The sequence below is a fragment of the Ornithorhynchus anatinus genome, chromosome X5, assembly GCF_004115215.2.
Source record: "Ornithorhynchus anatinus isolate Pmale09 chromosome X5, mOrnAna1.pri.v4, whole genome shotgun sequence".
In the NCBI taxonomy this organism is placed as follows: domain Eukaryota; kingdom Metazoa; phylum Chordata; class Mammalia; order Monotremata; family Ornithorhynchidae; genus Ornithorhynchus; species Ornithorhynchus anatinus.
The window spans coordinates 10208919-10223016 of NC_041753.1; the positions used below are offsets into that span (position 1 = coordinate 10208919).

The 14098-nt window shown below is 46.2% G+C and overlaps 1 protein-coding gene across 1 annotated transcript; it reads right to left on the reverse strand.

Annotated features, from left to right (window-relative positions):
- Positions 1-1295: 1295 nt before the first annotated feature.
- On the reverse strand, positions 1296-2123 carry ORNANAV1R3188 (vomeronasal 1 receptor ornAnaV1R3188). The gene has a single exon (NM_001253580.1). The coding sequence runs from the start codon at positions 2121-2123 to the stop codon at positions 1296-1298; it is 828 nt and encodes a 275-aa protein (NP_001240509.1).
- Positions 2124-14098: the final 11975 nt, after the last annotated feature.

Genomic DNA, 14098 nt, shown 5'->3' on the forward strand with positions numbered 1-14098 from the left:
TTAACCATATACTTCAATCTCAGGAGCCCCCCGGATGGTTTCCCATTTTACTATTTTCATTACTTGGATTCCAGGAGGATAGGAGTCCAGTCAGGGTAAATATGAAGAAAGATTCCCCAGGGAGTTTGGTGGTTATTTACTCCAAGATTTCACTGAACCCCTTTCTTTCTGACACCTAATTAAGTCATCTGGTAGGTTTAAGACTCAGCAGTGAGTTTCTTTCGTCTGCACATCTAGCAAAAAGGAGACAGAAGTTTAGGGCAGAGTCAGATGGCAGAGTCAAATGTGTGAATAGAATGCACCACCCAAGTTGTTGTTGGGTTTTTTTTTTTTGGTGCTGAGGACAATGAGTGGCAGCAGGGTAACCAAATATTTGCTTTACGGAAAGCTGAAATTAGATAACTGGAACAATGGAGGGCAGAGGAAGCATTTTAAGGATGCGATACAATGAAGCCCAAGATAATGAGAAGCAGCATGGCTTACTGTAAACAGCACGGGCCTGGGATTCAGAGAACCTGAGTTCTGATTCCAGCTCTGCCACTTACCAGCTGCGTGATCTTGGGCAAGCCACTTAACCTCTATGTGCCTTGGTTCCCTAAAATGAGGATTTAATGCCTGTTCTCTCTATTTAGATTATGAGTCCCTTGTGGGATCTGATTATCTTGTATCTTCCCCAGTACATAGTAAAATGTTTAGCACATAGTAAGCACTTACAAAATACCACAATTTTTATTAATGTTGCATCCCAGCTGATAATTGGGAGTCAATTGCTGAGAAGGGATCTGGATGGTGCAGTGTCTTCGAGAAAAGAGTATCCCTCTGAGTAAAACTTCATATGGAAAGAGAGACAAGAGGGTAAAAGAAAAAACAGCCACGTGCTACAAACATTAAGTACAACAGCCTAACAAGGAACAACTTTTGGTTTGCCCCAATATTTCCTGTACTGTGGATGCTACATTGGCTTTTTCAATCACACACATACTCATAGTTGAACTTCACTGTCAGTGGTGCCATTTAAATATGAAGGACATTTAGTGATGTTAATATAGCAGAAAGGAAAGAAAACAAAGAGTGAGATACAAATTCTGGTATGAAATGAATTAGGCAAAACAGACAAAGTTGCCCCAAATTTCTCTTTGTCCCAGGTTGTATAAGCCTATTTCCCTAGTCACACAGGACTAGAGGGGAATAGAGACTCCTGTACAGTTTGGGCTGACCCATGGCTGAAATATGGCTGGCTGCCTCTTCACCCAATGGCAAAATAAGCCAAGTGTCATTGGGAAGAGACTGTCCCACTAGGTCTCTCCTCTATGCTTCCCCCCAAGTTGCACAGGGCTCTGCTGCAGCCGATGCTGAGTTGATGCAGAAAGTGGGGATTTCTCTTTCCCCTGTGAGAATCTTCCCTGCCAAAGTGTCCTTTTGCTGTTGATAATCGGCAGTGGACTTATGGCAGCGAATAAGAAGGACAAAACTGTGTGGATATTCAATAAAAGGGGAGATTCTGCCTTGGTGTTTAATAAAACGTTCAAAGTGATTGTGTTGCTTCCATACAGGATGACATAGAGAGTGACCAAGGAAATGACACACTTGGCTGCTCTGACCTCGGGCATCGTTCTAGGGGAGTGGTTGGATATATGCAGGTGCCAGACTAAACTGTGATGGCTGGGCAGGAGAAACACCACGTAGAAGCTGGCCCCGCTCATGATCCCTATAAAGAGCAAATCCCGGAGAGTGAATATAGCAGAATTTATCACAGTGATTCCTGCACTAACGCTAACTGATGAGCAATATTTTAAATCAAATATTTTTCGAACGCTGGTCTGGTTTTGAGGATCGGTTATGTACATCAGTGCTGTAATATCCAGGAACAAACTGAGGACCCAGAAGAGAAGAAAAGAGAGTGCAATAGATCTTGGTGCTTTGTCTTTGAGCCGGGCCCACTGAGAGTTGCTGGGACTGATGGTGACAGCTTGAAAGGTGCTCAGGAAGCTGGTTGTGCAGATGGACTGACTCCAGCCAAAGCAGGAACAGTAAAGGAGGATTTTGCAGCCAACAGTATCCAGGAAGTTGTTCATCCTCCAAGACTCCATGACCTCTGGAATTCCCTTGCTGAGAAGCATCATGGTATTGGCCAAGGCCAAGCGAAGATCTGATCAATGGGTTTCAAGCTGGAGCTGACAGAGAGTACAAGGAGGACTGTATTCCCCCAGGCTCCCAGGACTATCTGCAATGGAAAGAGGATGGCAAAGGAGACCTCCTCCAGATTCATTCTCTTCAGGTCTCGGTCAGTCAGAGTTGATGAAGAGAAACAAAAAATCTCCAGCTATTAAAAAGCAAGGTGGTGTGAATTTTAACTGGAACATTTCACATCAGTTTCTCCGCTCTGACTATCTAAGATCAGCAAAGGGCACCTCTGACTGTGGGCTCAATCAAGACAGTCATTGGGCTGGGAATGGATCCTGTTGGCCCAGGCTGCCATGGATCTCTCTCTCCCAGAACTCTCTCCTTGGGATTGGTTTCCTGGCATTATGAAGCCAGAATGTGCTAGGTAGTGAAAGATTAGAGTCACCATCAATCATTTACTGTTTGTAGAATACATTACTGTACTAAGAGCTTGGAAAAGTTCAGTACAACAAATTTTGTAGACATGATCTCTGCCCTCAAGGAGCTTACAATTTAGATAGTGAGACAGACATTGAAATAAATTGCAAATAGGGGAAGCAGCAGAGTATAAGGATAAGTACATAAGTGCTGTGGGCCTGGGGTGGGATGAGTATCAATAATGCCTAAGGGGCAGAGACCCAGGTGCACAGGCATGTAGAAGGGAGGACGAATAAGGAAGGAAAATGAGGGCAGAGTCAGGGAAGGCTTTTGGAGGAGAAGTGATTTTAATAGGGCTGCAAAGATGGGGAGAGTAGTGATCTGTTAGAGATGAAGGGAGAGGGAGTTCCAGGATGGCAGACCACAATCTCCCCACCTTCAAAGCCTTATTAAACTCACATCTCCTCCAAGAGACCTTCCCCGATTAAGCCCCACTTTTCTGACTCCCTCTCCTTTCTCCATCATCTATGTACTTGGATCTGTCCCCTTTGGGCATTTGGTATGGACCACACTCTCAGCCCCACAGCACTTATTTACATATTCATTATTTATGTATTCACCTTAATGTCTGTCTCCCCCTCTGGACTGTAAGCGCACTGTGAGCAGAACTCTGTAGTACTCTACCAAGAGCTTAATAAATACCAATGATTGATTGATTGAGATGGAGAGGATGGTGGTGTTGTGTATAGTAATGGGAAAGATAAGGGAGGAAAGGGTTTGAGTAAGGGAGTAGAAGGGTTTGAGGAGCTCTGTTTGGGGAATGTTACATTTGAACTGTTGGCAGGACATCCAAGTAGGGATGCCCTGAAGGGAGAAAGAAAGACCTCATGGCTGGAAAGGCAGATTTAGCAGTTATCTGCCTAGAGATGGAAGTTGAAGCCATGAGAGTGAATGAGTTCTCTAAAGGGGTGGGTAGAGATGGAGAATAGAAGGGGTTCCAGAACTAAGCCTTGAGGGTCTCCTACAGATATGGAATGGGAGGTTGAATGGGAGTCAGGGAAAGAGAATGAAAAGGAGGCCTGAGAGATAGGAGAACCAAAATGGGACAGTGTCAGTGAAGTCAAGAGTAGACGGTGTTTTCAGAAGAATGCTTGACATAAGTAAGTGCTTAACAAATACTATAATTTTTTTTTTAAAGATGGTAGTCTACAATATCCCGACTGGATTATTGTGTTGGACTCTTCTCTGATCTCCCTTCCTCCCGTCTCTCCCCTCTCCAATCTATTCTTCATTCCACTGCCCAGACCATCTTCCTACAGAAACGCTCTGGGCACGTCACTTCCCTCCTCAAAAACCTCCAGTGGTTGCCTAGCAACCTTTGCATGAAACCAAAACTCCTCACTCTTGGCTTAAAAGCTCTCCATCACCTTGCCCCCTCCTTCCTCACCTCCCTTCTCTCCTTCTATAGCCCACCCAGTACACTCCGCTCCTCTGCTGCTCACCTCCTCAAGGTCCCTCGATTGTGGCTGTCCCGCTGTCAACCCCTGGCCCATGTCCTACTGCTGACCTGGAATGCCCTACCTTCTCACATCTGCCAAACTAACTCTCTTCCCCTCTTCAAAGCCCTACTGAGAGCTCACCTCCTCCAGGAGGCCGTCCCAGACTGAGCCCTCCCTTTCCCTTTGCTCTTGCTCCCCTCCCCATTCCCCCTTCTCCCTCCTTTGCTCTTCCCCCTTTCCCTCCCCACAGTACTGTACATATTTGTATATATTATTGATTACTCTATTTTGTTAATGATATGTACATATCTATGATTCTAGTCATCTCGATGATATTGACGCCAGACTACTTGTTTTGTTTTGTTTGGTTTTGTTTTGTTGACTGTTTCCTCCGTTTAGACTGTGAGCCTGTTGTTGGGCAGGGATTGTTTCTATCTGTTGCCAAATTGTACAGTCCAAGCGCTAAGTACAGTGCTTGGCACATAGTAAGCGCTCAATAATACAACTGAATGAATGAATGAACAAGAGAGGTTTGGGAGGCTTAGGATGGAGTTGACTCCACTGGATTTTGTCAAGAAGGAGATCACTAGTGATCACGTAGATGGCAGTTTCCACTGAGTGAAAGGGTGTTAGCCCGACATGACTAATTCCATTTTAGAAGGAGAGGCTGTCATCTCAGGACTCCTTAAGGAACATATAACCATGCCCCCACTTCCTCTCCCCTCCTCGGGGCTTGCTAAACTGCCTGCCCAAGGGAAAGAGAGGCTCAGCCTCTTAGTCCCTCAGAGATAGGGAGCCAGTCTCCGTGTTCCTCAGAGATAGGGGAACCAGTGTCTGGGTTTCTTGGAGATGGGGGCCCAATTTCTGAGTTCCTCAGAAATGAAGGCCCTCTTTGATAGCCTACAATTGAGAAGCTGTTACGACTCTTGGCTCTCGGCGATCCTCTCCCCCGGCCCAAACATTTATCAGGTTCCTGCAGACATGTGTTGAGGCCAATCATGGGATACCTCATAATGTGGTGAGTGATCAGGCCTGGACTCCACTCTCAAGAATGCCTAACGGACTCTGTGGTGAAATGCAGGAGCTGCAGTGACTCCAGCTGGTTGGTTTTTGGTGGTGTTTGTGAGTATTCCCCTTCTCTGAACTGTAGTTAGGTTTTGCTTAAAAGTGTTGTGGTTTCCTATCGATAGATGTGCCCCTTTGGATGTATTCCCTCTAGTGAATTGCCCCAGGTTCATGCTAATCAGGAAGTCCTACTGATCACCCATAAATCCTTGATTAATTGGTTACTTCTTGTTTTTGTTCAACCTTTACAATAAACTTGCTATTGTGCTGCTACCACATTTGTGAACACTCACAGGACTCCATTATCCTGACTTCTGTGATCACGATACTTTAGACCTACCCTACCGCAGGTGCAACAAGGTGGCTGGAAGCCAGATTACATGGTGTCAAGGAGAGGATGGGAAGTGGAAAAGTGGAGGCTGAAGATATAAAAAACTAATTTGAGGAGTTTGGAAAAGAATGGCAGGAGGGAGATAGGGCAATATCTGGAAAGTGTTTTCCAGCCCTGAATTCTATCCTTCTTTCCCATCCACATGGAGAGTAAAGAGAGAGCAGGATTAAGTAGCAGAACCCCTGAAGAGTCCCATGCTTTTGAGAGGCTCTGAAATCTCAAAGTGCACTATAGAGAAGCATTCCTGTGCAAATGGGGTTGACTGGAGACCTGGAGTTTACTTTAGGACTCCTGATGATTGGGTTTGGTAGAAGGTCCTGACTGGTGCAGATGTTAGCAAGCTTTGGAAAAGTGCTGGTTTGCTCTTTTGTGGGGTTTTTCCCTAGAGAAGCAGCGTGGCTCAGTGGAAAGTGCCCGGGCTTTGGAGTCAGAGGCCATGGGTTCGAATCCCGGCTCAGCCACTTGTCAGTTGTGTGACTTTGGGCAAGTCACTTCACTTCTCGGTGCCTCAGTTATCTCATCAGTAAAATGGGGATTAAGACTGTGAGCCCCACGTGGGACAACCTGATTCTCCTGTGTCTACCCCAGCGCTTAGAACAGTGCTCAGCACATAGTAAGCACTTAACAAATACCAACATTATTATTATTATTACCTCTCCTGATAGTGGGTCAGGATAGAAGCAGTGTTCCAAACCATCACCCAACGGCAGCAGAATGTCACAGATGGTGCCCGCACTGAGCAGACTGTCTTAGGCAAAGGGGAGGTACGAGGTTGGGAGACTGAGGGGCTATAGTTCACAGAGTTCAAGTCCCTATTCCTGAAGTTTGAGTAACTTGCACATTCAATCATACAATTGCACTCACTCCTAAATTCCAGGAACCCTTAACCACGCAGAGACACAGAAGCATTCACAAATATTTAGGCACATACAGTTAATACACATACACAAACATTAATATACTTAGAGGGTTGGCCACACTCATACAATCAACAAGAAAAGTTAAAAGACAGAAAAATAGCATAAAATGCATAGTTTCATGTTTTATGCAGTGGGTATGAGATATTGGCCAAAGATGGGGGAGTGGAAGTAGGTAAGTTGTTGGACACATAGGTGGGAGTAAGTCAGGTATGAGACCTCTGAGTCCTGCCCTCTTGTGGAACCACAGACCCCCTCCCTACCCAATCTGAGAGGGATTTAGGACCCCAATAGCCAGTCTCACTTCAGTCAGCCCCAGCACCCTCCCCACTGACAGCATCTGCCTTTACTTTTAGTGAAGACCCAGCACAGACAGGAAATTATTTCAGAACCTTTTGTCGTTTATACCACAAATCCTGCCTTTGCTTTTACTGAGCATCCCTTTTATTTTCATGATCCAAGTACAAGTAATCCCCCAACCAACACTGATGTTAGCCCCCATCTCATATCTCACACCTAATCATTAGAAACTACAAAGCCAGGAGGCAGCTCTATTCTACTCACCCATCATCATCATTCTTTAGGCTAGACAAGTAGCTCTGGGCAAGCTTCTGCCCAAAACAGTCAAACTAGGCCAGCATTTATCAGCCATGAGTCTCATCTCTAGTCTCCATTGGGAGTGATTAATGGGTTCACAAATGAGAACATCACTGAACATGAATTTGCTATAACATCTCAAGAGAGAAATCCCTCTGGAAATGTCCAGACTCACCTTCCTTTAGAAGAATAGACTGAAACAATTTAATCCCACAGGTTTCCCCCAAATTAACAAATACTGATTGGCACCCCCACTTCAGTGATGCCTCTGGAGAAACTAAGCAGCTTCATCACCACACACTGTGATGCTGGGGGCTTCATAGCTCCCATTCTCAGGTCACTTCTACCAGGATCCAGGTTTTTCTCTCTTGCACACGTCTGACTCTCTTAGGCTAATCTGGGTTCTCCAAGAGATCACTGCTGCCTCCTGCAAACAAACTGAGAGGAAAACTGAGAAACTAGGGAGGAGGAGTTAGAAGGGACCAACAGAATTCCACAACTTCTAATGACTCAGCCTGGGTTCATGACCCAGGTATTGTCTAAACAGGCAAAACAGACATCGTTCTCTGCTGCTTCTCTGTCCCCCTCTGGGTATCTTAGAAGCTCCACTCTCCAGTCCCATCTCTCTGAATGAAACCGTGGCAACTATCCGGAGAATCAATCAGTAGAATTGAACACTTACTGTGTGCAGAGCACTGTACTAAGCACTTGGAAGAGTACAATATAATATTCATTCATTCATTCATTCAATAGTATTTATTGAGTGCTTACTCTGTGCAGAGCACTGTACTAAGCGCTTGGAATGAACAAGTTGACAACAGATAGAGACAGTCCCTGCCGTTTGATGGGCTTATAGTCTAATCGTGTTGGCACATACAACCCCTGCCTTCAAGGAGCTTAGAATTTGGATTTGTATGGCCAAAAATACCTCTTTGAGGTCATTCATTCTTTCCCTGCCTCTAAGCAGGAGGGAAACTCCTGGTTCATGCTAAGATTCACTTTGAGGATACCCTAGGGCACTAAACCTGTGTCATTTTAGGATCTGAGAGATTGTCTTCCCTTTTAGATAGTAAGTCCCTTGCAAAGTAAACTTTTCTTTCTTCTATTGTATGTATCCAAGTACCTAGTTCAGTTCTTTGGATAAACTGAACGTTTAACAAAGGAAAATCACTCTGGCCTAGGGGAAAGTGCATGAGTCTGGAAGTCAGAAGGCTGGATTCTAATTCTGAATCTGCTACTTGTCTGCTGTGTGACCTTGGACAAGTCACTTAACTTCCCTCAGTTACCTCATCTGTAAAATGGTAAGACTGTGACCCACATATGGGACAGGGCCTGTGTCCAACCTGATTATCTTGTGTCTACCCCAGCATTCAGTATAGTGCCAGGTACATAGTAAGCCTGGGGTAGATAGACGCTAATCAGGTTGGATTCAGAATCAGGTTGGATTCAGACCATGTCCCACATGGGGTTCACAGTCTTAATCCTAATTTTATGGGTGAGGTAACTGAGTCATGGGGAATTTAAGTGCCTTGCCCAAGGTTACACAGCAGACAAGTGGTGGGAGCAGGATTCAAACCCAGGTTCTCTGACCCCTGAGCCTGTGCTCTTTCTGTAAGGCCATGCTGCTTCCCTGAATCCACTTCTATTCTGAATCCATGCCCACTCTTTTAGAAATCTTCTTTGTTTCCTTGGCTTCAACTACTCTCTCTATGTGGATGATTCCCCAGTATACCCCTCCGGCCCTGACCTGTCTCCTTCTCTGAAGTCTTGCATTTCCTACTGATTCCAGGACATCTCTACTTGGATGTCCCACCAACACCACAAACTTAACATGTCCAAAACAGACCTCCTCATCTTCCCACCCAAAGTACTTCCAAGTGCTTCCTTCCCCATCTTCCCTCCCCTTGTCTGTTCCATCACTGTAGACAGCACCACTATCCTCCCCATCTCACAAGCCCATAACTCTGGCATTATCCTCTACTCATATCTCTGATTTAACCTACATACTCAATCTGTCACCAGATCCACTCAGCTCTACCTTCCTAGCATTGCTAAAATCCACTTTTTCCTCTCCATTCAAAGTGCTACTACACTGATCCAAGCTCCTATCCTATCTTGCCTTTACTACTGCATCAGCCTCCTAGCTGCCCTCCCTATCGCTTATCTTTCCCCATTCCAGTCTTTCCTCACTGTATTGCTGGAATCATTTTTCTAAAAAAAATTCAGTTCATGTCTCCCCACTTCTCATAAACCTCCAATTGTTGCCTGTCCACCTCTGCATTACAATGAAATTCATTACCATAGACTTTAAAGCTCTCAAACAGTTCATCCCCTCTTATCTAACCACTGATTTCTCACTACAACCCAGACCACAAGTTTCACTCCCTCAATACTAACCTACACATTGTACTTCCATCTCATCTATTCACTGCCAACCCCTTGCCTACATCCTCCCTCTGGTTTGGAACTCCCTCTTCCTTCATATATGACAGACCACCACTATACCCACCTTCAAAGCCCTATCAAAATCACATTTCCACCAAGAGGCCATCCCGACTAAGCTTTAATTTCTCCCATCCATCTTCTTTTTGTTTCACCCTTGTGCTTGGATCTGTACCATTTAAATACTTAGTATTCACTCCTCCCTCAGCCCCACAGCACTCATGTACATATCTGTACCTTATTTTCATGTTTGTTTCCTCCTATAGACAGTAAGCTCCTGATGGGCAGGGAACATGTCTAACAACTCTGTAGTATTATACTCTTCAAAAGATAAATACAGTGATCTGCACTCAGTAAGTTCTCAATAAATACCATTGATTGATTGACTGCCTGCGGTAGAGTCTGGGGGAAATGCTCTGGATGCTAAGGAGACATGTGACATGGTAAGCCTCCAGCAAGGGCATTTTGTCCATGGGCTTCTGGCAACCAGCCCTGGGAAGTGGGTGGTAGGCTAGTCCCTAATGACCTTTACACTTTAGCCGTTTGGGTGGAGAGGAAAGGGCGGACCTTGGCGATTTTATAAAGGTGAGACCGGCAGGTTTTGGTGACGGACTGGATGTGTGGGGTGAACGAGAGAGTCGAGTCAAAGATGACACCGAGGTTGCAGGCCTGAGAGACGGGAAGGATGTTCGTGCCATCCACTGTGATAGGGAAGTCAGGAAGAGGGCAGGGCTTGGGAGGGAAGACGAGGAGCTCAGGTTTGGCCATGTTGAGTTTTAGGTGGTGGGCAGACATCCAGGTAGAGACGTCCTGGAGGCAGGAGGAGATACGAGCCTGAAGGGAGGGGGAGAGGACGGGGCAGAGATGTAGATCTGCGTGTCATCTGCATAGAGATGATAGTTGAAGCCATGAGAATGAATGAGTTCACCAAAGGAGTGAATGTATGTGGAGAACAGAGGAAGGCCACAAACTGACTCTTGAGGAACTCCAACAGTTAGAGGATGGGAGGGGGAGGAGGAGCCTGCCAAGGAGATTGAGAATGAATGGCTAGAGAGATAAGAGGAGAACCAGGAGAGGACGGAGTCCGTGAAGCCATGGTGAGATAAGGTGTGGAGGAGAAGGGGATGGTCAACAGTGTCAAAGGCAGCTGAGAGGTCAAGGAGGATTAGGATAGAGTAGGAGCCATTGGATTTGGCAAGAAGGAGGTCATGGGTGACCTTAGAGAAAGCAGTCTCGGTAGAGTGGAGGGGATGGAAGCCAGATTGGAGGGGGTCCAGGAGAGAATGGGTTTTAAGGAATTCTAGGCAGCGAGTGTAGACGACTCTTTCTAGGAGCTTGGAAAGGAAGGATAGTAGGAAGATAGGGTGATAACTGGAAGGAGAAGTGGGGTCGAGAGAGGGCTTTTTTTAGGATGGGGAAGACATGGGCATGTTTGAAGGCAGAGGGGAGGAAGCCATTGGAGAGTGAGCGGTTAAAGATAGAAGTTAAGGAGGGGAAAATGGAAGGGGCAATGGTTTTTATAAGGTGAGCGGGAATGGGGTCCGAGGCGCAGGTGGAGGGGGTGGCACTTGCGAGGAGGGAGGAGATCTCCTCTGAGGATACTGCAGGGAAGGATTCATTCATTCATTCCATAGTATTTATTGAGCGCTTACTATGTGCAGAGCACTGTACTAAGCGCTTGGAATGTACAAATCGGTAACAGATAGAGAGAGTCCCTGCCCTTTGATGGGCTTACAGTCTAATCGGGGGAGACAGACAGACAAGAACAATAGCAATAAATAGAATCAAGGGGATGAACATCTCATTAAAACAATAGCAAATAAACAGAATCAAGGTGATGTACACCTCATTAGCAAAATAAATAGGGTAATGAAAATATATACAGTTGAGGGGACGAGTACAGTGCTGAGGGTGGGAAGGGAGAGGGGGAGGAGCAGAGCGAAAGGGAGGAAAAGAGGGCTTAGCTGCGGAGAGGTGAAGGGGCGGGTAGAGGGAGCAGAGGGAAAAGGGGAGCTCAGCCTGGGAAGGCCTCTTGGAGGAGGTGAGCTTTAAGTAAGGTTTTGAAGAGGGGAAGAGAATTAGTTTGGCGGAGGTGAGGAGGGAGGGCATTCCAGGACCGCGGGAGGACGTGGCCCAGGGGTCGACGGCAGGATAGGCGAGAACGGGGGACGGTGAGGAGGTGGGAGGCAGAGGAGCGAAGCGTGCGGGGTGGGCAGTGGAAAGAGATAAGGGAGGAGAAGTAGGAGAGGGCAAGGTGATAGAGAGCCTTGAAGCTACGATGGGAAATTAGGGGAGAGGGTTGGGTGTGGGTGGGGGGAGGCAAGAGGGGAGGGGTGCTTTGGGGGAGCTCAGACCTGATTGTGTTCATTTTCGTGATGAAGTAGGTGGCCAGATCGTTGGGGGTGAGGGATGGGGGAGGGGGAGGAACAGGGGGCCTGAGGAGAGAATTGGCGGGGATGACGGGCATGGGTGTCAATGAGGGAAGAAAAGAAGTTTTGCCTGGAGGAGAAGAGGGCAGAGTTAAGGCAGGAAAGGATAAAGTTGAAATGGATATGGTCAGCTTGGTGTTTGGACCTTCGCCAGCGGCGCTCAGCAGCTCGAGCATAGAAGCGTAGGAGGTGGACAGAGGCAGTGACCCAGGGCTGTGGGTTAGTGGAGCGAGAGCGGCGGAGGGAGAGGGGGGCGAGAGAGTTGAGATGAGTAGAGAGGGTGGAGTCCCAATAAGGAGACACCCCAAAATATGTGGATATACCTCAGGAATGCCCTAGATCATGTAGATTTACATTAGAAGGGAGGAAACCCACCTTCAGGGTGGAACCAGGGAGGGGAAATTAGTGTTGGTGGGTATAAAAGGGGCCCATGGGACAATGGTCTTTTTTTCTGTGGGCCAAAGTCCACTGCACCAGTGTAAAGGCCAGCCAGTAAACTGCACTGTTGTGGACCTCTTGACATTTAGTCTCATTCTTGGATTGATAATTATATCAGGGCAAGAGGCAAGCTCTTTGCCTTTTGGGTGGGGATTCTCTTGAAGGAGGCCTTCTATGTTGTTGGTGGGAGGCAGTTGCAGCAACAAGGAGCTCAAATAGAATTCCGTCCTACCACGACTGCAATGCAGTTCTGTTTGTTTCTGTTGAATATGCTCCGTTATTATTTCCCTGTGTGTCTGGCCTCCTCTCTCCCCTCTAAAATGTGAACTTTCCACGGGCCAGGAACTATGGCTGAAGCAGTTGCATACTTCCTTGTAGCATCCTGCCCACTATCAGGTCCCAGTCAAGACCAAAGTGGGTAGGAAGTAGGGAGATAGAGAAGAGCCTTGAAAGGTGCACACAGGGCAGCGATGTGGTCTTGTTATCTTTCATGATTAGAATGAAGCCATTAAGCCTGCTCTCTTCTATCCCTCTGAAGCTCTCCTTGCCCCTCTCCCATGATATAGGGGGTTTTCTTTGCTAAAACCTATGAAAGATCTCCTGGGGGCCATGCCAAATCTGTTTGCATCAAAGAACTACCAGGTCGTTTTCAAAACCTGAACATCTCTTGCACTTTGGTAAACTCAGAGCAAATGTTGCACGAGGGAAGGTGTGAGATTGACGTAGAACAGTATGAATTGGCACAAGTGGTAGGGCACTCATATTATGTTGTGAGAGGTAGCGGGTTTGATGTCCACATTCTGTATTTTTGCTCCAACCACTGCAGCTCTATCACTTGCCTAAGAAATTTCCTTCTTGGGGATGGGGAACTTCCACTAGTTGAACTTCTAGTGGACTTCCTGGCAGTAAAGTCTGGGCAATTTTACCCTTGATTATGGATGAGCAACTGTGACTGTAGGATATAAGGATAAGAGAAAGCCCAGTTTGGACTGTGCATGCCATGAATCATGGGTTCATTCCTAGAGAACTACAGGGTGGGGATTACATTCCTCGCCCCCAAGAAACTGAGTGGATCTTATTCTCTGATTCAGTAATAATTTTAACTCTCTTCACCATTCACTGTTTTCGAGTTTGACCTCTGAGAAAAGTGCTGGAGAGGTGGAATTCCCCTTTTCATCCTTTTCCTCCATTATACTTACTACCAGTGACAATAACAATGTGGTTATTTTCCAGATTGTCATGAATCATGCTATGTTGGGGCCAGTGGTTGTCATGGCTATGAATCCCAACTCATTCTTGTCCCAATCTCATTAACATAGGATGGTTTATTACAATCTGTCACACTCAGATCCTCCTCATTAGTAGAGTGGTACACCCGCCTGTTATGCAAGAAACTAGAGTTCATTTCCCCATTTGGAAGGCAGGCACAGTTTTATCTCTCCCTCCAGTTCTGGATTGTGAATTCAGAAACTGAAAATGGAAATGAGATCTTTGTAAATGCACTTTACACCACCTGCTGCAATAATAATCCACCACAGTCTCTGGAATGGAATTGGTGCTCTCTCACCTCTTCCCAATGTCTCCTCCAGTATTTGCTTGAAAAAAATTAAAGAACCAAAAGCATTTGGTCATTACCGAGTAGTAGAAGAAGTATTTATTGAGTTTCTACTGAGTCTAATGCCCCGTATGACATGTTTGGGAATTATAAAAGAAGAATAAGGTAAATTATCTTCCCACGAGGAGATTCCTTTCTGCAAAGGTGAATCTGAGACCCACTAG